This window comes from Salvelinus sp. IW2-2015, linkage group LG20, assembly GCF_002910315.2.
Source record: "Salvelinus sp. IW2-2015 linkage group LG20, ASM291031v2, whole genome shotgun sequence".
Taxonomy (NCBI): domain Eukaryota; kingdom Metazoa; phylum Chordata; class Actinopteri; order Salmoniformes; family Salmonidae; genus Salvelinus; species Salvelinus sp. IW2-2015.
The window spans coordinates 49,239,084-49,261,027 of record NC_036860.1 but is presented as its reverse complement, the minus strand read 5'-3'; the positions used below and the strand labels follow the sequence as shown (position 1 = coordinate 49,261,027).

Sequence of the window (21,944 nt, the reverse complement as noted above, 5' to 3'; positions counted from 1 at the left end):
CTTCCGTGGCCTCCAATGCCTCTTTATAAGCTAGTAAAACCAAATGTCATGCTTTTGTTCGCTGCCTGCACCCGCCTGCCCGACTAGCATCACCACCCTGGACGGTTCCGACCTAGAATATGTGGACATCTATAAATACCTAGGTGTCTGGCTAGACTGTAAACTCTCCTTCCAGACTCATATTAAACATCTCCAATCTAAAATCAAATCAAGAATCAGCTTTCTATTTCGCAACAAAGCCTCCTTCACTCACGCCGCCAAACTTACCCTAGTAAAACTGACTATCCTACCGATCCTCGACTTCGGCGATGTCATCTACAAAATAGCTTCCAATACTCTACTCAGCAAACTAGATGCAGTTTATCATAGCGCCATCCGTTTTGTTACTAAAACACATTATACCACCCACCACTGCGACCTGTATGCTCTAGTCGGCTGGCCCTCGCTACATATTCGTCGCCAGACCCACTGGCTCCAGGTCATCTATAAGTCCATGCTAGGTAAAGCTCCGCCTTATCTCAGTTCACTGGTCACGATAACAACACCCACCCGTAGCATGCGCTCCAGCAGGTATATCTCACTGATCATCCCAAAAGCCAACACCTCATTTGGCCGCGTTTCCTTCCAGTTTTCTGCTGCCTGTGACTGGAACGAATTGCAAAAATCGCTGAAGTTGGAGACTTTTATTTCCCTCACCAACTTTAAACATCTGCTATCTGAGCAGCTAACCGATCGCTGCAGCTGTACCTAGTCCATCTGTAAACAGCCCACCCAATTTACCTACCTCATCCCCTTACTGTTTTTATTTATTTACTTTTCTGCTCTTTTGCACACCAGTATCTCTACTTGCACATGATCATCTGATGATTTATCACTCCAGTGTTAATCTGCTAAATTGTAATTATTCGCTCCTATGGCCTATTTATTGCCTACCTCCTCATGCCTTTTGCACACAATGTATATAGACTCTTTTTTCTTTTTTTTTCTTTTCCTACTGTGTTATTGACTTGTTTATTGTTTACTCCATGTGTAACTCTGTGTTGTTGTCTGTTCACACTGCTATGCTTTATCTTGGCCAGGTCGCAGTTGTAAATGAGAACTTGTTCTCAACTAGCCTACCTGGTTAAATAAAGGTGAAATAAAAAATATAAAAAAATAATCAAAGTTGTCTTGTTTTATTGATCATTCTTTGAGGACATATAAGGGTGTGATTAAATCAGTGAAAACTATTTGTATAGGCACGATCAAAATCAAGGAAACTGTCAAGTCAATTGCAATGTGCAAAAACAGGGGTAGTAATGACATCAGATTATTCTTTGTCTGAGAAAGAGGTGTTTTACTGACCATGCCACACACAGTAATGAGGCTGATGCAACAGATCAGACCTTTTAGCTTTAAATGTTGATTCAGTTTTATTTCTTCATATAAGCTCGACAATTCGCACTGCACACGCAAGAAGTTTCATGAGACAAATATATTTTTGAAATTAAGAAAGAGGGGAGATCTAAAGATACATCCACTAACATGGGTTGCTAATATGACTAAGATTATGTCTTTGGCTGCTGGAAAATAAAATAATGTTGATTTGAAAAACAATAGAAGATGAGAAAAATGCTGGTTTCAATGGTGTGTTTATAAAATTATTTTCTCAACATTTCTATGGTTATATTTTGGGCTAGCCTACTTTGAAACAAGGTAGGACATGTCTCATAAAATGACAATAAAGTTTATGGTTATATAGTTTCAAACCGCCTCCGCTCAAACCGCCTCCGCTCAGATTTAAGTTAGGTGATGGGCGGTGCGCAGCACTGTCCTTCACTCAGGTCTTTTGACCATTTGATCTGAATGAACCGTACCTCCAGTATGTCGACAGAATCAAGCCTTTATCCTTCATTATATTTGTCAAATATGACTGGTGTTTAGCCTATATTTATGTAATTAAAAGTCTCATTAAAGCTTGGCTACATTTTCCTCTTCCTCATGTCTGTCACGACTCCCACCGAAGGTGACCACCCTTCCTGTTCGGGTGGCGCTCGGCGGTCGTCGTCGCCGGCCTATTAGCTGCCACTGATCCTTTTTTTTCCCCCCTTGTCTGTTTATTAGTTGCACCTGTGTTCAGTTAGGTTTATTGGTTGGGCTTTATTTACCAGCCGGCCCGCCTACTGGTTGTGCGGGATTATTTTCAGTATACGTTAGTACTCGACTGTAAGTCACGGTTGTTCGTGTATGGTGTGTTTTGCTGAACTGTTTAGTTCCCCCTGTTTGGGGCATTTGTTTGAGTTGGCGTCATTTTCACCGGTGTGGTGTAATAAATATATCGCTACCCTGAACTCACTGCTTGCTGCGCCTGACTTCTTCCTCCACTACACCCCGGACGTTACAATGTCAGCATCTGTTTGGACATGAGGCTGTAGCCATTATGCATATCACATACGCTTTGACATGTAGGCTTTTTTATTTATATACTTGAGAAATAGATTTAAATATTAATCCAATGTTGGCCTCTCTGATCAAATTCTGATCTGAGTAATTGTTTGATATTGTGATTTTTGTGTGATTTATTCTTCTTGTCTGACAATTTTTGTTGACTTGTCCCGGACAAGAGGACAAGTGTTAATGTGGAGACCTGGGTTTGTTTTAATATAGTCATGTGAGGCTGATGAATGGCTCAGACATGATGAGATGACACTCCAGATGGGGATGGATTAGTTGGTCTGTCGCTCATAACAACAGCGAAATTAAGATCAATCCATTCCCCCTGGTGAATAGATTCCCATGTTGTTACGGTAACTGCAAATACTACATTGTTCCACCTGCAAGCGACTGTGTACTGTACCAGCTAATGTTCCACTTGGCCTGAATAGAAATACGTTGTATTAATGTGTGATTAGTAATTTGTATGCTTTTGGTGATGATGATTGTTGTGACTAGGACTAGATGCTGTTAGATCTGGCATACAGAGGAAAGGTGCTGTCTGTTTGCAGTTTGATATAATAAACACACTTTACCAGAGCACCTCACACGGTAATGATGTATTATTATTCTTTAGAACAATGCTTTAAAATAACCCTGACCTTTAGCCCAGCACTTGTAAAGGGTTAAAAAAAAATGCTCCTTAAGACAGCCTGAGGGAGAAGCTAGATTATGAAAGATGACATTGGCACACTTTTTGCTAAATCAAGCAGTGAATCAATTAGGTGTGTTGGCGGGTCTTTAGCTGATGCTCTGTCATTGTCACACAGATTGTGAGTCTTCCTTCATCAGCTTGTCAGCATTTCTGATTGACAGGAGAGGGTGTGAATAATGTAGGCAGATGCCTTTAATTTCATTTTTGAATGGTAAAGAGGCCTTGCCTTGCAAAGTTAACACACAAAGACATTTTCTAATTAGTATATGGGTTCATGTTATTTTCTTATGCATGTATTAGTAATATGCATGGCCTGCTGGTCTTGTGTATATCATGTGTTTTTTGCTATTGGTTGAAGTAAGGAGATTGGAATATGGTTTAAATATGTGCAAGTTCCATTACATCTAAAGGACAAATCTTTCTTCAGGGTTTTAAAACATTGTGATCGTGAAGCAACTTTTATGAGTTGATGTTTCTAATAGGAACCAGACTGAGCCTAGGTGTAAAAGTAGAGGGAATAAACAAAGTGGATGGCAAGTGGTACCGGAGCGCCAAGTCTAGGTCCAAAAAGTGTTAACAGCTTCTACCCCCAAGCCATAAGACTCCAGAACAGCTAATCAAATGGCTACCCAGACTATTTGCATTGTCGTCGCCCCCCCCCCACCCCCTCTTTTACGCTGCTGCTACTCTCTGTTTATTATCTATGCATAGTCATGCTAACTCTACCTACCCTGTACATATTACCTCAATTACCTCGACTAACCTGTGCCCCCGCACATTGACTCTGTACTGGCTCCTGAGCCTGGATTCGAGTGGCGCCTCTAGCACTGAGATGCAGTGCCTTAGACCGCTGCGCCACTCGAATCCAGGCTTTATCACAACCGACCGTGATTGGGAGTCCCATAGGGCGATGCACAATTGGCCCAGCGTCGTCCGGGTTTGGTCGGTGTAGGCCGTCATTGTAAATAAGAATTTGTTCTTAACTGACTTGCCTAGTTGAATAAAGGTTAAATACAAATGATTTAAGTAATAATATAGCCTCACTACCTTTATTTTACTGCTGCTCTTTAATTATTTTTTATGTGTATTTTTTACTTAACACTTATTTTTCTTAAAACTGCATGTTGGTTAAGTAAGCATTTCCCTTTAAGGTCTACACCTGTTGTATTTTGCGGAATTGAAAAAGCTCTTCTAACCAAGAGAACATCTGATATGCCATGAAAAGCAAAAGGTTAGGAGATGTTATTGTAAACATGGTAGTTGTCATTGTAAACATGGGAACACATATTCATTCCGTTGTTATATAACCAGGGAACTGTAAAGTTCTGAGGGTGTTGATTGGTAGAACATATTAAGGTGTAAACCAACTGCGATTCACAGACAGGAAACCAATAGACTGAACAAGGATGAGGTAGCGACTGACTGTTGTGCTTGGAACTTAAACATGGATAAGCAGCTATGTAGACTGGCTACTTCTTAAACCGAGTTCAAGTCTATCCATTAGATAATGCATATCCAATGATCACTGGCGTAACACACACCCCTGCAAGGCAGGGAGGCCCACAGGCAGGAAATTATCTTTAAAAATGCAAAATTCTCTCAGCCTCTAAAAAATGTGTAGAATAGCATGAGATGAACTATAAAAATGCACATTTTTCTCCCTGCCCTTTGGCATATGTGTAGCATTGCATGAAATTTGCTTTAAAACAGAAAAAATGTTCTCAACCTCATGGCAAAATGTGTAGAATAGCATGATATTAGCTATAAAACTGCACATTTTTCTATTTGCCCCATTGTGAAATGTGTGGAATTGCTCAGACCTTGCGGGTGGGGGGGTTATGGCAAGAAACTGCGGTACGCCACTGCCAGTGATATCATGTTGCTTGATGCATCTTAGCAAGAAGAGGGCAGAATAAGTGGATTTTTCCAACAATTGTATACTGAGTGACTAGGGCTCTTAAGGATGAAAAAATGCTTTTAAAGAAAGATAAGACCATTGGCAGACTGATTCAAATGTCTGATAACCTGACACCAGGTCCAAATTAATTTGCACACTTCTAAAATATATTTTCAATCAATACACTCTTGACCTTAGAGCAGTCGATGGTCCTCACCCCACGGAAATCTGAGAGTTGTTGTTTTCTCACTCTAAATTCTTACCACAAAAATAGTGTAGCAGACAACAAAGTACTCAATACCAATACCATCATATCCAGAGATGTACTATATATCGGATATAAATGCATTTAACTGACTGTTACAGGAGGATTTCACCATGTTAAAGATAATTGTTGAAATCCCTGGTTTACTTGTTTGTTTACTTAATGCAATGTCATTTAGATGCAGTGTAGAGGGTCTGTAGTGTCTGCTAGAAATGTATCTGATTCTAACAGTAGCAGCAGCTATCAAGCAGCAGCTATGATGTGGTTAAACAAACATTGGATTTACTTCACTTTCAGTGGATTCATATTGACTGGAAATATGGTGACGAACCGATTACAAACAAAAAATAAATGCAACACATTGCGCATTGATTAAGCATTTTCAAGCTGGAGAGAGTGCTTGGCCATAAAATAGATGTAGAAGCGTTTGCTTCTTGATTATCCATTAAAATGTCTCCCAGAAGTAGGTCAACCACTAGGTTCCGTGGAGTATCTGGCAATGCGTTGCCTCAAGTGGGCCACAATGTACTGTAAACAAATTGGTATCAATAATACACCCTCTTTGTATTCCATTGTACAATAGCAGTAGTGGTAGTAGTAGTGTTTCAGGTGATATACTGTACCTCCCTTCCCAGTCTCAGAACACCAGTCACTTTACCCCCAGCCTTATTCACCCAAAAAGAATGCCAAACCCTTTGAAAGCCCACACTGGATTTCAATATTTTTCAATAACAAAGGTGGGCGTTAGCTATACCAGATACACAGATCCCATGGTTTAGTTTCAATGTGGCAGCGTTTCAAAGAAATTCATAAGCATTTTCCACCACGTTTGTGGCAGTTCTCAACTCAAACATATATGTCCAATTATCGACCTCCCGTGTGGTGCAGGAATCAAGCTGCCACACACGAAAGCCCTCTCCAGAGAGAACAAGAGCTGTCCGTACAATCATTGCATAGGCCGTGTACACTCCGTGTTATCAGTGCGAGACGGCATGGAGGCTGCCATTGCTGTTTTAATGAGGAAGCATGCGTGAAAGTGGCAGGAGCAGTCATCTGTGAACACACGTACGCTCAGGCAGGACCCACATATCAGTCTCTCTGATGTGGAGCAACTGGCTGTGGAAGCCAGGGAGCGGCACCAGTCATCCAGGCATCCCAGGCAGACACATTGCAGCTTCCTCCAACCAGCACTGGCCAGGCTAGGCTAGGCTGCCCTGGATATGTTGCGTTTTGCCCCAGCAGCAGAGACCAGAGATAGATCAGGGTCAAGAGCTTCTCCTCAAAATTAATGTTTTCCCTTCTTTATTTTATTAAATACATTGGCCGAGGTATTAACGCTGGGTCAGACCTGGTGACTGGTCAATTTATCATTTTATTTCCCACCTTTTCCCCAGGGCATCCACCTAAGCTTGTGCTGTGAAATGTTACATGATACCCAGGGTAATAGCTTTGGACTCCTGGCATCTGAAGTAGCATTCTTTTTGTCTGTGCCATAAATTATTTGGTCTCTCTCGTTCAGCAGTGAATTTAACTCACCAGGCCGATGTTTGGGGGTCGATGATTCAATGAGGTAACCTAGACATGATTAATTTACAGAGGGCTTAATCATATCTGGATGATTAATCTATTTAGCCCTACTTTTAGACCTCTCATATGCATAGGTATCATGTAACAGTGTCAGTGTTCCATATATATTTTCTACCATAGAAAACTTATATTTGCATTTAAAATTATGCTTTCAATATATTTCACTATGACTATATAAAAAAATATTGTGGGAACACTACAGCAATGCAACTACCACAAACAATATACCTGCAGTATAAGAGAGCTTTAAATATTAGACACAGTAAACATCTTCCCCCTACTGTTATCCTAAAGTTGCTCTCAATATGTGGAAACTGGAGAAGACCTGAGGTAGTAGTGGTCAATACTTCCATCAACAGCATCACACAAATCAAAAGAAGTGGTTAGATTTGCTCCAACCCAGCGTTTCTAGCATTCCTGCCTCTAAAACTGGAACTAATCCTCATATCCAACATGTGAGGGTAGCCAACCACTTCCACCACACTCACCCTCAACACGGGGGCCCCTCAGGCATGTGTGCTTAGTCAACTCCTGTGTGATAGAAAAATTACATATTTACCTGATCTATATGATATTGATGGTTAACAATTAATATTTAACTAATAGTAAGACATTTCTGTCCTACTAGTGTCTGTGTTTTTATGGTCTCCACTCTATTTCCCTGCAGCTAATCTGGGCGTATGGTCACTAGAGATGGCTTGAGCTGACAAATTGGTTAAAGACTGCATTACATAGACAATTATGTGTTTTACTAGAGATAGCTTAGGAGTAGAACAATCCCTCATTATCTCAAAAGCATCCTTGCAACTGGGAACCTAAGCCAGGTTGGGGTTAAGACAACAACCCTGTGCAGATAACGACAGGATGAACTCAGAGTTGCTTATGATGCCCTATTCTGCATGGGAGGGGTGGAACCAACCATGACTGAGCATTCTTAGTGTCAGCTATATAAAGAACTCTGCATTTGTGTAAAGGTTAGGCTACTCTGCCCAACAGTCAAGACTGTGGGGTTGACTAGTCTCATTATTACAATAATTAATCAATATTAAATAAAGATGATTGTTTGAAAAAATGACAAAGTCTCAGTATGAATTTCCACGACACCTGTACTCTCTGTTCACCCACGACTGCTTGGCCACGCACAACTCCAACATCATCAAGTTTACTGACGATCACTGATGGCGATGAGACAGTCTACAGGGAGGAGGTCAGAGACTTGGCAGTGTGGTTCCAGGACAACAATCTCTCCCTCAACATCAGTAAGACCAAGGAGCTGATCGTGGACTACAGGAGAAAGAAGGGAGAGCATGCCCCCATCCACATCGATGGAGCTGTAGTCAACATGGCCTCAAAAAGTTCTACAGCTGCACCACCGAGAGCATCTTGACTGGCTGCATCACCGCTTGGTATGGCAAATGCAGCACCCTCGACCACAAAGCACTACAGAACATCACTGGGGCCGAGCTCCCTGCCATCCAGAACCTTTATATCAGGCAGTGTCAGAGGAAGGCCTGAAAAAATGCCAAAGTCTACAGCCATCAAAGCCATAGACTGTTCATGCTGCTACCGTCCGGCAAACAGTAACGGAGCATTGGTTCTCGGACCGACAGGCTCTGAGACAGCTTCTGCCCCCAAGCAATAAGACTGCTGAATAGCCATAAGACTCCTAAATAGTTCATTAAATGGTTACCAAACTCTATCTGCACTGACCCTATCTTGCACTGACTCTATGCACACTCACAAGGCTAAATAGTGCCTTCTGAAAGTATTCATACCCCTTGACTTATTCCACATTGTGTTGTGTTACAGCCTGAATTCAAAATTGATTAAATATATATTTTCACTCACCCATCTACACACAATACCCCATAATGACAAAGTGAAACATGTGTTTATACATTTTTACTAATTTATTGAAAATTAAATACATAAATATCTCATTTACATAAATACTTTGTAGAAACACTTTTAAGTCTTTCTGGGTACGTCTCAGAGCTTTCCACACCTGGATTGTGCAGCATTTGCCCATTATTATTATTACAAATTGTTTGTTGATCATTGCTAGACACCCATTTCCAGGTCTTGCCTTAGATTGTCAAGTAGATTTAAGTCAGAACTGTAACTTGGTCACTCAGGAACATTCACTGTCTTGGTAAGCAACTCCAGTGTAGATTTGGCCTCCAGTGTAGATTTGTTTTTGGTTATTGTCCTGCTGAAAGGTGAATTAATTTCCCTGTGTCTGGTGGAAAGCCAACTGAACCAGGTTTTCCTCTAGGATTTTGCCTGTGCTTAGCTCCATTATGTTTATTTTCTATCCTGAAAAACTCCCCAGTCCTTAACGATTGCAAGCATACACATAGCATGATGCAGCCACCACTATGCTTGAACATTTGGAGAGTGGTACTCAGTGATTATATTAGATTTGCCCTAAACACTTGTATTTAGGACAAAAGGGTATTTCCTTTCCACATTTTCTGCAGTATTACTTTAGTGCCTTGTTACCAACAGGGTGCATGTTTTGGAATATTTGTATTCTGTACAGGCTTCCTTCTTTTGACTCTGTCAATTAGGTTAGTATTGTGGAGTAACTACAATTTTGTTGATCCATCCTGTTTTCTCCTATCACAGCCATTAAACTCTGTAACTGTTTTAAAGTCACTGTTGGCCTCATGGTGAAATCCCTGTGCAGTTTCCTTCCTCTCCTGAACTTATTTAGGCTTGCCATAAAAAAGGGGTTGAATACCTATTGACTCAAGACATTTCAGCATTTCATTTTTTATTAATTTGTAAAGATTTCGAAAAAACGTAATTCCACTTTGACATTATGGGGTATTGTGTGTAGGTCAGTGACAAAAAATCTAAATGTAATCAATTTTAAATTCAGACTGTAACACAACAAAATGCGGAAAAATTCAGGAGTTGTGAATACTTTCTGATGGCACTGTACATACACACTCACACTACACTGACACTCTCACACAATACCCACACACATTCACATGCATTACATACAAACGAACACACATACACTCACGCACACATACACACACACTTTTACACTCATCATATGCTGCTGCTACTCTGTTTTTTATTCTACTCTTATTACTATCATCTATCCTGATGCCTAGTCACTTCACCCTGCCTTCATGTAAATATCTACCTCAACTACCTTGTACCCCTGCACATTGATCTGGTACTGGTACTCACTGTATATAGCTGCACATTGATTAGGTTCTGGTACTCCATGTACAGTGGGGAGAACAAGTATTTGATACACTGCCGATTTTGCATGTTTTCCTACTTACAAAGCATGTAGAGGTCTGTAATTTTTATCATATGTACACTTCAACTGTGAGAGACGGAATCTAAAACAAAAATCCAGAAAATCACATTGTATGATTTTTAAAAGTAATTAATTAGCATTTTATTGCATGACATAAGTATTTGATCACCTACCAACCAGTAAGAATTCCGGCTCTCACAGACCTGTTAGTTTTTCTTTAAGAAGCCCTCCTGTTCTCACTCATTACCTGTTTAACTGCACCTGTTTGAACTCGTTACCTGTATAAAAGACACCTGTCCACCACACTCATCAAACGACTCCAACCTCTCCACAATGGCCAAGACCAGAGAGCTGTGTAAGGACATCAGGGATAAATTGTAGACCTGCACAAGGCTGGATGGGCTACAGGACAATAGGCAAGCAGCTTGGTGAGAAGGCAACAACTGTTGGCGCAATTATTAGAAAATGGAAGAAGTTCAAGATGAAGGTCAATCCCCCTCGGTCTGGGGTTCCATGCAAGATCTCACCTCGTGGGGCATCAATGATCATGAGGAAGGTGAGAGATCAGCCCAGAACTACACGGCAGAACCTAGTCAATGACCTGAAGAGAGCTGGGACCACAGTCTCAAAGAAAACCATTAGTAAACACTACGCCGTCATGGATTAAAATCCTGCAGCGCACGCAAGGTCCCCCTGCTCAACCCAGCGCAGTAAAGGCCCGTCTGAGTTTGCCAATGACCATCTGGATGATCCAGAGGAGGAATGGGAGAAGGTCATGTGGTCTGATGAGACAAAAATAGAGCTTTTTGGTCTAAACTCCACTCGCCGTGTTTGGAGGAAGAAGAAGGATGAGTACAACCCAAGAACATCATCCAACCGTGAACCATGGAGGTGGAACATCATTCTTTGGGGATGCTTTTCTGCAAAGGGGACAGGACGACTGCGCCGTATTGAGGGGAGGATGGATGGGGCATGTATCGCGAGATCTTGGCCAACAACCTCCTTCCCTCAGTAAGGCATTGAAGATGGGTCGTGGCTGGTCTTCCAGCATGACAGCGACCCGAAACACACAGCCAGGCCAACTAAGGAGTGGCTCCGTAAGAAGCATCTCAAGGTCCTGGAGTGGCCTAGCCAGTCTCCAGACCTGAACCAATAGATAATCTTTGGAGGAGCTGAAAGTCCGTATTGCCCAGCGACAGCCCGAAACCTGAAGGATCTGGAGAAGGTCTGTATGGAGGAGTGGGCCAAATCCCTGCTGCAGTGTGTGCAAACCTGGTCAAGAACTACAGGAAACGTATGATCTCTGTAATTGCAACAAGGTTTCTGTACCAAATATTAAGTTCTGCTTTTCTGATGTTACTACTTATGTCATGCAATAAAATGCAAATTAATTACTTAAAAATCATACAATGTGATTTTCTGGATTTTTATTTTAGATTCTGTCTCTCACAGTTGAAGTGTACCTATGATAAAAATGACAGAACTCTACATGCTTTGTAAGTAGGAAAACCTGCAAAATCGGCAGTGTATCAAATACTTGTTCTCCCCACTGTATATAGCTCCATTCTTGTGTATTTTGTGTTACTCGTGTTACTATTTTTCTTTTTAAAACTCTGCATTGTTGGGAAGAGCTCGTAAGCAAGCATTTCACAATAAAGACTACACCCGTTGTATTCAGCGCATGTGACAAATAAAATTGTATTTGAAGTAAACATGTTGCCCAGCGTATTAACAGCTTCACCCCCAAGGTCACAGATACTTGCATTTACATTAAGCTGTTTTGTATTTTGGAATTTTAATTAGATCAAACTAAGATGAGTTAAAATGTACAATAGGGGTTTCTGCTCTGCTCTCTATTTCGGTACGCTCTCTGTTATTTGCGTTTCTACTAGATGACACAGCCTTAAAGTCAGATTATATTTTTGGTATTAATTTAAGGTTGGGGTTAGGCATAAGGTTAGCAGTGTGGTTTAGGTTAGGGTTAAGGTTAGGTTTAAAATCCAATGTTAAGAAGTGAAATTGTTGAAATGGGCAGGGTTTAGCCATAATTATTAATTCATCTATAATTATGACTTTGTGGCTGTGTTAACTAGTGACAACTTGTTATTTGGTACACTATGAAGGGTATGACGGGACCACTTATCATCCCACATCATGCATAATTAACTAGATGATGAGGGTGATATGTCATGCAATTAAGCTCAATGATGAGGTACAGTATGTCTCTATAAAAGCAGTATTGACGCTGATGTTGTTCGAACTTGAGTATTTCGGTTGAAATATATGGATTTTTAAATTATGCATTTAGAGTTCTATTATTCATGGAAACATGTCTGGCAATCAGTTAAAAATATCCTCTGCAGTATCTCTGTGTCTTAAACTAAATGAGCCTTTAAATTTGAGGATATAATGTTGTCAACTGTAGAGTTTGTTCAGACTGCTGAAATAAATACTTAACATTTTCCAGGAAAGCCTAAACACACACAGCATCTGTAGGATTTCAGCTTCATCTTATTTCACTGTTGAAAGAAATTACTTTTAATTTGTTGGTTTCATCATTGATTGGTCAGAGGAGTGAATCCACTCACCTGGCGTCTCAGTCCCTGACCAGAGTCTAAATGAGAGATAACTGGCAGCAGACAGACAGCGCCCCTGGAGGAGTTGGCTGGCCAGCCCTGATGTAAACACTGTGTGGACCTGGACACAAAACCAATAGGTTCAAGGCTAGTCCCAGTCCCAGAGAAGCAGCCAACATGATGCCTTTCGGCCCACCAGGCTTACTAAGTGCCTGACTCAAACAGGATATCTCAACCTGACCTTGGGTGGTAGGGGCGGCAGGTAGCCTAGTGGTTAGACTGTTGTGCCAGTAACCGAAAGGTTGCTGGATTGAATCCCCGAGATGACAAGGTAAAAATGTGTCGTTCTAACCACCAGGCTTACTAAGTGCCTGACTCAAACAGGATATCTCAACCTGACCTTGAGTGGTACAAGGATTCATGGCAGAATTGTTTTGTCAGGTTGTTCACACGAACACAGCAATCCATTTACTGTGCTGTACCTCATAATTGTGCATTCCTGATACACATGAAATGCACAACCATTGTACTGGAGTAGGGGTGTCAGGTAGCCTAGTGGTTAGAGCATTGGGCCAGCAACCGAAAGGTTGATGGATCAAATCCCTGAGGTGACAAGGAAAAATCTGTTGTTCTACCCCTGAGCAATGCAGTTAACCCACTGTTCCCTGGGCACCAAAGATGTGGATGTCAATTATAGCAGCTCCCTGCACCGCTCTGATTCAGAGGGGTTGGGTTAAATGTTTAAGACACATTTCAGTTGAATGCATTCAGTTGTACAACTGACTAGGTATTTGGCTGTTGTATGTCACAGCTGTTCTTTTCAGCTCCCAAGCCTACATCGATGGTCTTAGTTGAAAACCTGCACATACAGTACCAGTCAAAATTTTGGAGACACCTACTTATTCAAGGCTTTTTTWAAATTAAAACTATGAAATAACACATAGGTAATCATGGAGTAACCAAAAAAGTGTTAAACAAATCCAAATATATGTTATATTATTAAAAGTGGCCACCCTTTGCCTTGATGACCGGCACACTCTCAGCATTCTCTCAACCAGCTTCATGAGGAGTGCTTTTCTAACAGTCTTGAAGGAGTTCCCACATATGCTGAGCACTTATTGGCTGCTTTTCCTTCACTCTGTGGTCCAACTCATCCCAAATCACCTCAATTGGGTTGAGGTCGGGTGATTGTTTTGGCCGGGGTAGGCCGTCATTGTAAATAAGAATTTGTTCTTAACTGACTTGCCTCGTTAAATAAAGTTTTTTTTTTTAAATGTGGAGGCCAGGTTATCTGATGCAGCACTCCATCACTCCTTCTTGGTCAAATAGCCCTTACACAGCCTGGAGGTGTGTTGGGTCGTTGTTCTGTTGAAAAACAAATGATAGTCCCACTAAGCGCAAACCAGATGGGATGGCGTATTGCTGCAGAATGCTGTGGTAGCCATGCTGGTAAAGTGTGCCTTGAATTCTAAATAAATCACAGACAGTGTCACCAGCAAAGCACCATCACACCTCCTCCTCCATGCTTCACGGTGGGAACCACACATGCGGAGATCATCCGTTCTCCTACTCTGTGTTTCACAAAGACACGGCAGTTAGAAACAAAAATCTCCAATTTGGACTCATCAGACCAAAGTACAGATTTACACCGGTCTAATGTCCATTGCTCATGTTTCTTGGCCCAAGCAAGTCTCTTCTTATTGGTTTCCTTTAGTAGTGGTTTCTTTGCAGCAATTCGACCATGAAGGCCTGATTCAAGCAGTCTTCTCTGAACAGTTGATGTTGAGATGTGTCTGTTACTTGAACTCTGTGAAGCATTTATTTGGGCTGCAATTTCTGAGGCTGGTAACTCTAATGAACTTATCCTCTGCAGCAGAGGTAACTCTGGGTCTTCCTTTCCTGTGGCAGTCCTCATGAGAGCCAGTTTCATCATAGTGCCTGATGCTATTTGCGACTGCACTTGAAGAAACTTTCTGGATTGACTGACCTTCATGCCTTAAAGTAATGATGGACTGTCTTTTCTCTTTACTTATTTGAGCTGTTCTTGCCATAATATGGCTTTGGTCTTTTGCCAAACTTATAGAAAATTTGTTTCAATGGTCAGTGTGTTAAAAACGTTAAATTCGWAACACCATTTGAAACCTCAAAAGAGTATACTTTTTTATTAACATTTGACTTTGACCACATATTTTTTTTGCAGAGAAGGGACTCTGTTGTGTTGACTATTTTGTCATATCTTTCAATTAACACAATTAAAGAGGATGCTGCTCAATGCATGCTGCAACTAGCCAAATTGTTGCCTTGAACCTTTTCAAACTTAAATTTCAGAATTGGTTTTAAGGATGTAAGCTCCTCTAAGACGATTAAAGCTGCCTCATTCATTGGGATTGGAGAGTGTTGGAGGAATGCGGCAGCCAGCAGCATGTGATCTGGAATCTGCATTGGCTTTGTGAGCTCTAAAGACTCCCAACTTGCATTGCAAATCTCATCAAATAATACCCAGACACTTGATTAAATTAATTGGCTATTATTATCATGCAGCACACATCTCTGTGGGGAGAAGGGGACTGATGACAGGGATAAAAGTAGTCACTCACTCCACCATGGAGCCAGGCTGTTCACCATAACAATGTGATGAGAGAGCGAATAGACTGCTGTTGCAATCTGTTACTCCTTAATGGGAGCTCTGTTTCAATACCATCTTGGTCCCGCTGCTCTTTGAAGGATTTTAGTTCATAATTCACTATTTTTGAACAAACATGCTTCAGACTCACTGTTGTCTACTGTAGGCTACAGTATAGGCATATTGTCCAATAAGGAATGAATGGGTGTATAAAGATGACATACAGCATTTTATTCTCTCCCTTTGAAGGTAGTTCAGTAATAATATGCCTATTTGATTGTTATAAACAGCCTGTATCACAAGACTGGTCTCTTCCATAATGTCAAAGTCTGGTGAATGTTGTCATAAAGTGTCATCACATGTAATGTCAAGCTTATAATATTGTCAGAATAATCACATCTATGACAACAAAGTGTTACTGCTGTTTCTTTGATACTGAGCTGTGCGCTAATGAATTGTCTCTCCTTTCCCTTCAACAGGGATTGCAGTGGACAAGCAAGGATTAGTCTACTTTGTTGATGGAACAATGATTCGCAAGATCAATGGAAAAGGAATGATATCAACTGTCATTGGTTCCAATGGCCTGACTTCCACTCAGCCATTAAGTTGTGACGCCCGCATGGATATTTCACAGGTAAGATGACTAGACGGCCCACACACGCACACGCACACACACACACACACACACACACACACACACACACACACACACACACACACACACACACACACACACACACACACACACACACACACACACACACACACACACACACACACACACACACACACACACACACACACACACACACACACACACACACACACACACACACACACACACACACACACACACACACACACACACACACACACAGAGAGCTAGGAATGTATAGTATCCCAAGCCTTGCATTTACATAGAGCAGTACTGGCAGACTGAACGGACAGAAAGTATTTCAAAAGCAATTATTGACCCCTTATCTATGATTGATATCATCCTCTGGCTCCAAGGACCTTATCATGCAACGATTCCCTTTTAATCTATACACAGTCATATATAAGTAGCACAGTTAAGTCATCAATAAGTAATGCAGCAAAGCATTAAAACTGATATTAGCGATGAGCAATTAGACAATAATGTCCAAGAGAAGAAAAAAAAACAAGTAAAGACAGATCTTTTATCTATCCGACCTATAAAAATGGAGAGGCCTGATATCGAGAATGAAATTTCCTTTGAGACGTTCCCGCCATGATTAACTGGCCTTAGCGGCTGAATGCTCCCTCTCAATGGAGAGTTTTATTCTTGCTCCTGTCCCTGCTCTCATGAGCAACTGAGGCCCAGATAGGGCACGGGATGCACCCTGACTCAGAGAGCAATTATTCTCAGCCCTCAGACCTTGCCATAGGAAACCATCTTTATCAGAGTGCAAATTAGGCTACACCATGACATTCAAGGGGTCAGCGTGTGTACGGAATTTTTTTAGCGGGCCTATAATAAAGGTAAAAATTCATTACCTTTTAATGAGGCATGAACACAACCAGTCATTTAATCTGATTGTCAAACAAATCACTTAAAAAAATAGGCTTCCTCTGCATGATTGTCCACTCCAAAATAATTCCAGCATCCAAACTGCATGTACAGTGCATTCAGAAAATATTCAGACCCCTTGACTTTTTCCACATTTTGCTACATTGATGGATGAAATAAAAACATATCCTAATAAATCTACACACAATACCCCATAATGACAAAGCGAAAAGAGGTTTTTAGAAATGTTTGCAAATATCTTAAAAATAAAAAACAGAAATACCTTATTTACATAAGTATTCAGACCCTTTGCAATGAGACTCGAAATTGAGCTCAGGTGCATCCTGTTTCCATTGATCATCCTTGAACTGTTTTTACAACTTGATTGGAGTCCACCTGTGGTGAATTCAATTGATTGGACATGATTTGGAAAAGCACACACCTCTCTATATAAGGTCCCACAGTTGACAGTGGATGTCAGAGCAAAAACCAAGCCATGAGGTCGAACYAATTCTCTGTAGAGCTCCGAGACAGGATTGCATCGAGGCACGGATCTGGGGAAGGGTACCAACACTTTCTGCAGCATTGAAGGTCCCCAAGCACACATTGGCATCCATCATAAGTTTAAATGGGAGAAGTTTGGAACCACCAAGACTCTTCCTAGAGCTGACCACCCAGCCAAGCAGAGCAATCGGGCTCCCAAGTGGCACAGCGGTCTAAGGCACTGCATCTCAGTGCTAGAGACGTCACTACAGACCCTGGTTCGATTCCAGGCTGTATCACAACTGGCCGTAATTGGGAGTCCCATAGGGTGGTGCCCAGCGTCGTTGGGGTTTGGCCGGGGTCGGCAGTCATTGTAAATAAGAATTTGTTCTTAACTGACTTGCCTAGTTAACTAAAGGTTAAATAAAACATTTAATTGGAGGAGAAGGGCCTTGGTCAGGGAGGTGACCAAGAACCGATATGGTCATTCTGACAGAGTTCCAGAGTGCCTCTGTGGAGATGGGAGAACCTTCCAGAAGGACAACCATCTCTGCAGCACTTCACCAATCAGGCTTTTATGGTAAAGTGCCCAGACGGAAGCCACTCCTCAGTAAAAGGCACATCACAGTCTGCTTGGAGTTTTCCAAAAGGCACCTAAAGGACTCTCAGACCATGAGAAACAAGATTCTCTGGTCTGATGAAACCAAGATTGAACTCTTTGGCCTGAATGCCAAGCGTCACGTCTGGAGGAAATCTGGAACCATCCCTACGGTGAAGCATGGTGGTGGCAGCATCATGATGTGGGAATTGTTTTTCAGCGGCAGGGACTGGAAGACAAGTCAGTATCGAGGGAAAGATGAACAGAGCAAAGTACAGAGAGATCCTTGATGAAAACCTGCTCCAGAGCACTCAGGACCTCAGACTGGGGCGATGGTTCACCTTCCAACAGGACAACGACCCTAAGCACACAGCCAAGACAACGCGGGAGTGACTTCGTGACAAGTCTCTGAATGTCCTTGGGTGCTTCAGCCAGAGCCTGGATTTGAACCCGATCAAACATCTCTGGAGAGGCCGTAAAATAGCTGTGCAGCGATGCTCCCCATCCAACCTGACAGAGCTTGAGAGGATCGGCAGAGAAGAATGGGAGAAACTCCCCACAAATACATAGCGTCATACCCAAGAAGACTCAAGGCTGTAATCGCTGCCAAAGGTGCTTCAACAAAGTACTGAGTTAAGGGTCTGAATAATTATGTAAATGTGATATTTCCGGGGGGGTTTTTGTAATACATTTGAAAAAATGTACTGTGGTACACACACTGGGGTATTGTGTGTAGATTGATGAAGGAAAACAATTATTTAATACATTTTAGAATAAGGCTGTAACGTAAGAAAATGTGGGAAAAGTCAAGGGGTCTGAATACTTTCTGAATGCACTGTACACTCGCGCCATTTGATGAATCGAAATAGATATCTGTTACAAAACATCAAAAAGTGTTCTTGTTGGATGGATTGGATGCGCATTGGTGTTTAGCTGTAGGCTAGATGTCTCGTGAAATTGTCGACCATCCTCAGCTGATCCAGGAAAGAAAATAAACATTAATAGAAAATAATAAAGCTACATAAATGGTCTACTACTTCTGGCCACAGATGGTGCCGGAGAACACCAGTACCCGCGCGCACCTGGAAAACAAAGCAATGAGCGTTCTAAACAGCTGACTGACAAAAGCAAACAATGATGACTCAACAGATAAATCTAATGCATTGGAATGAAGGCTATTATTTATCAAGGAAACAAATGGCAAACAAATGGCAAAAATGAGGAAGTACAAAGGAAATTCTATGTGTAACGGAGCTCAGCTGAGGCCGAAATTCAGCACTACTGAGTGGACCAACCAGCTCTCACAGTCTCACGTCAGAATTAGACGTTCATCCATGTTTCTCAAACGTCAAATTTCTAAGTTGTTCCAAATCTTCGAAGCATTAAGTTTAGGCATTAATTCCACATTTTTAAGGTTAGGGTTAAGTTTAGGCATTAACTCCAAATGGTTAAGGTTTGGGATAGGCTTAAAACATAAATATCAAAAACAACTTTCTGTCGCTGGATTCGAACATGCAGCCTTTGGAACCAGAGGCAGATGCTTACGCCCATCCACAACACCGTAGCAAAAACTGAAACCTACTTGAAGGTAACAACGCTCACTGTTCCCCCTAGTGGCCGGTTTCCACGTCATCTCCCAATGTCCTCAGACATGGATGGACGTTGAATACTGACTTGTAACACAGGTGATCTGCCTGGAGTGAACAGCACTACCACAAATAAATACATTGTTTAAACAATGACAGAGATGTGTTTGTTTCATTTGGAGGCTTTATTTTAATATTTACCACTGTAAAACATATTAACCACTGCATTTTAAACAAATAGGAGAATGGTTAAATTAGCATTATTTAGAGACTCCCCCCAAAGTCTCATTCAGGGAAGCTGAGCACCCCCCTGGCTCCCCTGTAATTCACACACTGACCTTTATTAAGTTCTCACCAAAAGTTGTACAAATGCTGAGGCTGGCTAACCTTCAGAGATATGCCCTACAGCAGTGGTCACCAAAGGGACTAGTGGTTGATCTCCAGGGCATTCCTAGTCGATCGGAAAACATTTCTATAAAAAAACAATGATAAAGCCTTGCACTGTTTTCCCACAGTTCTGTTAACGACGGTGAGGGCAGGTGTTCAGCAGGCGAATGACACTGTCTACCGGTGCCGCTCCCGCTAGCTAGCAAGGAGGACTCCGGTAGGCGGGGACAAAATAACTGAGATTATACTTTTATTTCCCTTTTGACCCACATTCAAAAGTGTCACAAGCATGTAGTGCTCGAGGCGGGGGCATTCATAGAGGAACCAATGGGATGCTTGCCCAGAATTGCAGGCTGAAGTACAAACTCCACCTACTTGGTGACTCGGTTTCGCCGTCAGCTCGAAGACGGTGTCCCCTTTTAGGTCAATCTTAGCTGAGGGACGGTACGACGGTGGAGGATGAGACTGAATATCAGAGACTGAATATCAGATGCAGGACAATCAGTCCAGTAAAATTAAGAAAGCATGTTATTTACAGTTGAAGTTGGAAGTTTACATACACCTTAGCCAAATACATTTAAACTCAGTTTTTACCATTCTTGACATTTAATCCGAGTAAGAATTCCCTGTCTTTGGTCAGCTAGGATCAGCAATTTATTTTAAGAATGTGAAATGTCAGAATAATAGTAGTATGTAGGTTTGCCTAATCACTTATACTAGTCTTGATATGTATTATGGATAGTTTTAATGATCTAAGGAAAATAGTTGTATTGAACATTGTCAATGGGTCAGAAGTTTACATACACTCAATTAGTATTTGGTAGCATTGCCTTTAAATTGTAGCCTTCCACAAGATTCCCACAATAAGTTGGGTGAATTTTGGCCCATTCCTCCTGACAGAGCTGGTGTAACTGAGTCAGGTTTGTAGCCCTCCTTGCTCGCACACGCTTTTTCAGTTCTTCCCACAATTCTATGGAATTGAGGTCAAGGCTTTGTGATGGCCACTCCAATACCTTGACTTTGTTGTCCTTAAGCCATTTTTCCACAACTTTGGAAGTATGCTTCGGGTCATTGTCCATTTGGAAGACCCATTTGCGACCAAGCTTTAACTTCCTGACTGATGTCTTGAGATGTTGCTTCAATATATCCACATAATTTTACTTTCTCATGATGCCATCTATTTTGTGAAGTGCACCAGTCCCTCCTGCAGCAAAGCACCCCCACAACATGATGCTGCCACCGCGTTGTTCACGGTTGGGATGGTGTTCTTTGGCTTGCAAGCCTCCCCTTTTTTCCTCCAAACATAACAATGGTCATTAAGTCCAAACAGTTCTATTTTTGTTTCATCAGACCAGAGGACATTTCTCCAAAAAGTACAATTTTTGTCCCCATGTGCAGTTGCAAACCGTAGTCTGGCTTTTTATGGCGGTTTTGGAGCAGTGGCTTCTTCCTTGCTGAGTGGCCTTCAGGTTATGTCGATATAGGACTCGTTTTACTGTGGATATAGATACTTTTGTACCTGTTTCCTCCAGCATCTTCACAATGTCCTTTGCTGCTGTTCTGGGATTGATTTGCACTTTTCGCAACAAAGTACGTTCATCTTTTGGAGACAGAACGCGTCTCCTTCCTGAGCGGTATGACGGCTGCGTGGTCCCATGGTGTTTATACTTGCGTACTATTGTTTGTACAGATGAACGTGGTATCTTCAGGCATTTAGAAATTGCTCCCAAGCATGAACCAGACTTGTGGAGGTCTACCATTTTTTTCTGAGGTCTTGACTGATTTCTTTTGATTTTCCCATGATGTCAAGCAAAGAGGCAATGAGTTTGAAGATAGGCCTTGAAATACATCCACAGGTACACCTCCAATTGACTCAAATAATGTCAATTAGCCTATCAGAAGCTTCTAAAGCCATGACATAATTTTCTGGAATTTTCCAAGCTGTTTAAAGGCACAGTCAATCTAAAGTATGTAAACTTCTGACCCACGTGAATTGTGATACAG

The 21,944-nt window shown here is 41.6% G+C and overlaps 1 protein-coding gene across 1 annotated transcript in view; it reads left to right on the top strand.

The window, feature by feature from the left end:
* The window catches only part of tenm1 (teneurin transmembrane protein 1), a 249,339-nt gene that overhangs the window by 207,000 nt on the left and 20,395 nt on the right, over nucleotides 1-21,944 (top strand). The window contains 1 exon segment of the mRNA XM_070449465.1: nucleotides 15,838-15,992. Within this exon segment, the coding sequence (XP_070305566.1) occupies nucleotides 15,838-15,992 (155 nt within the window).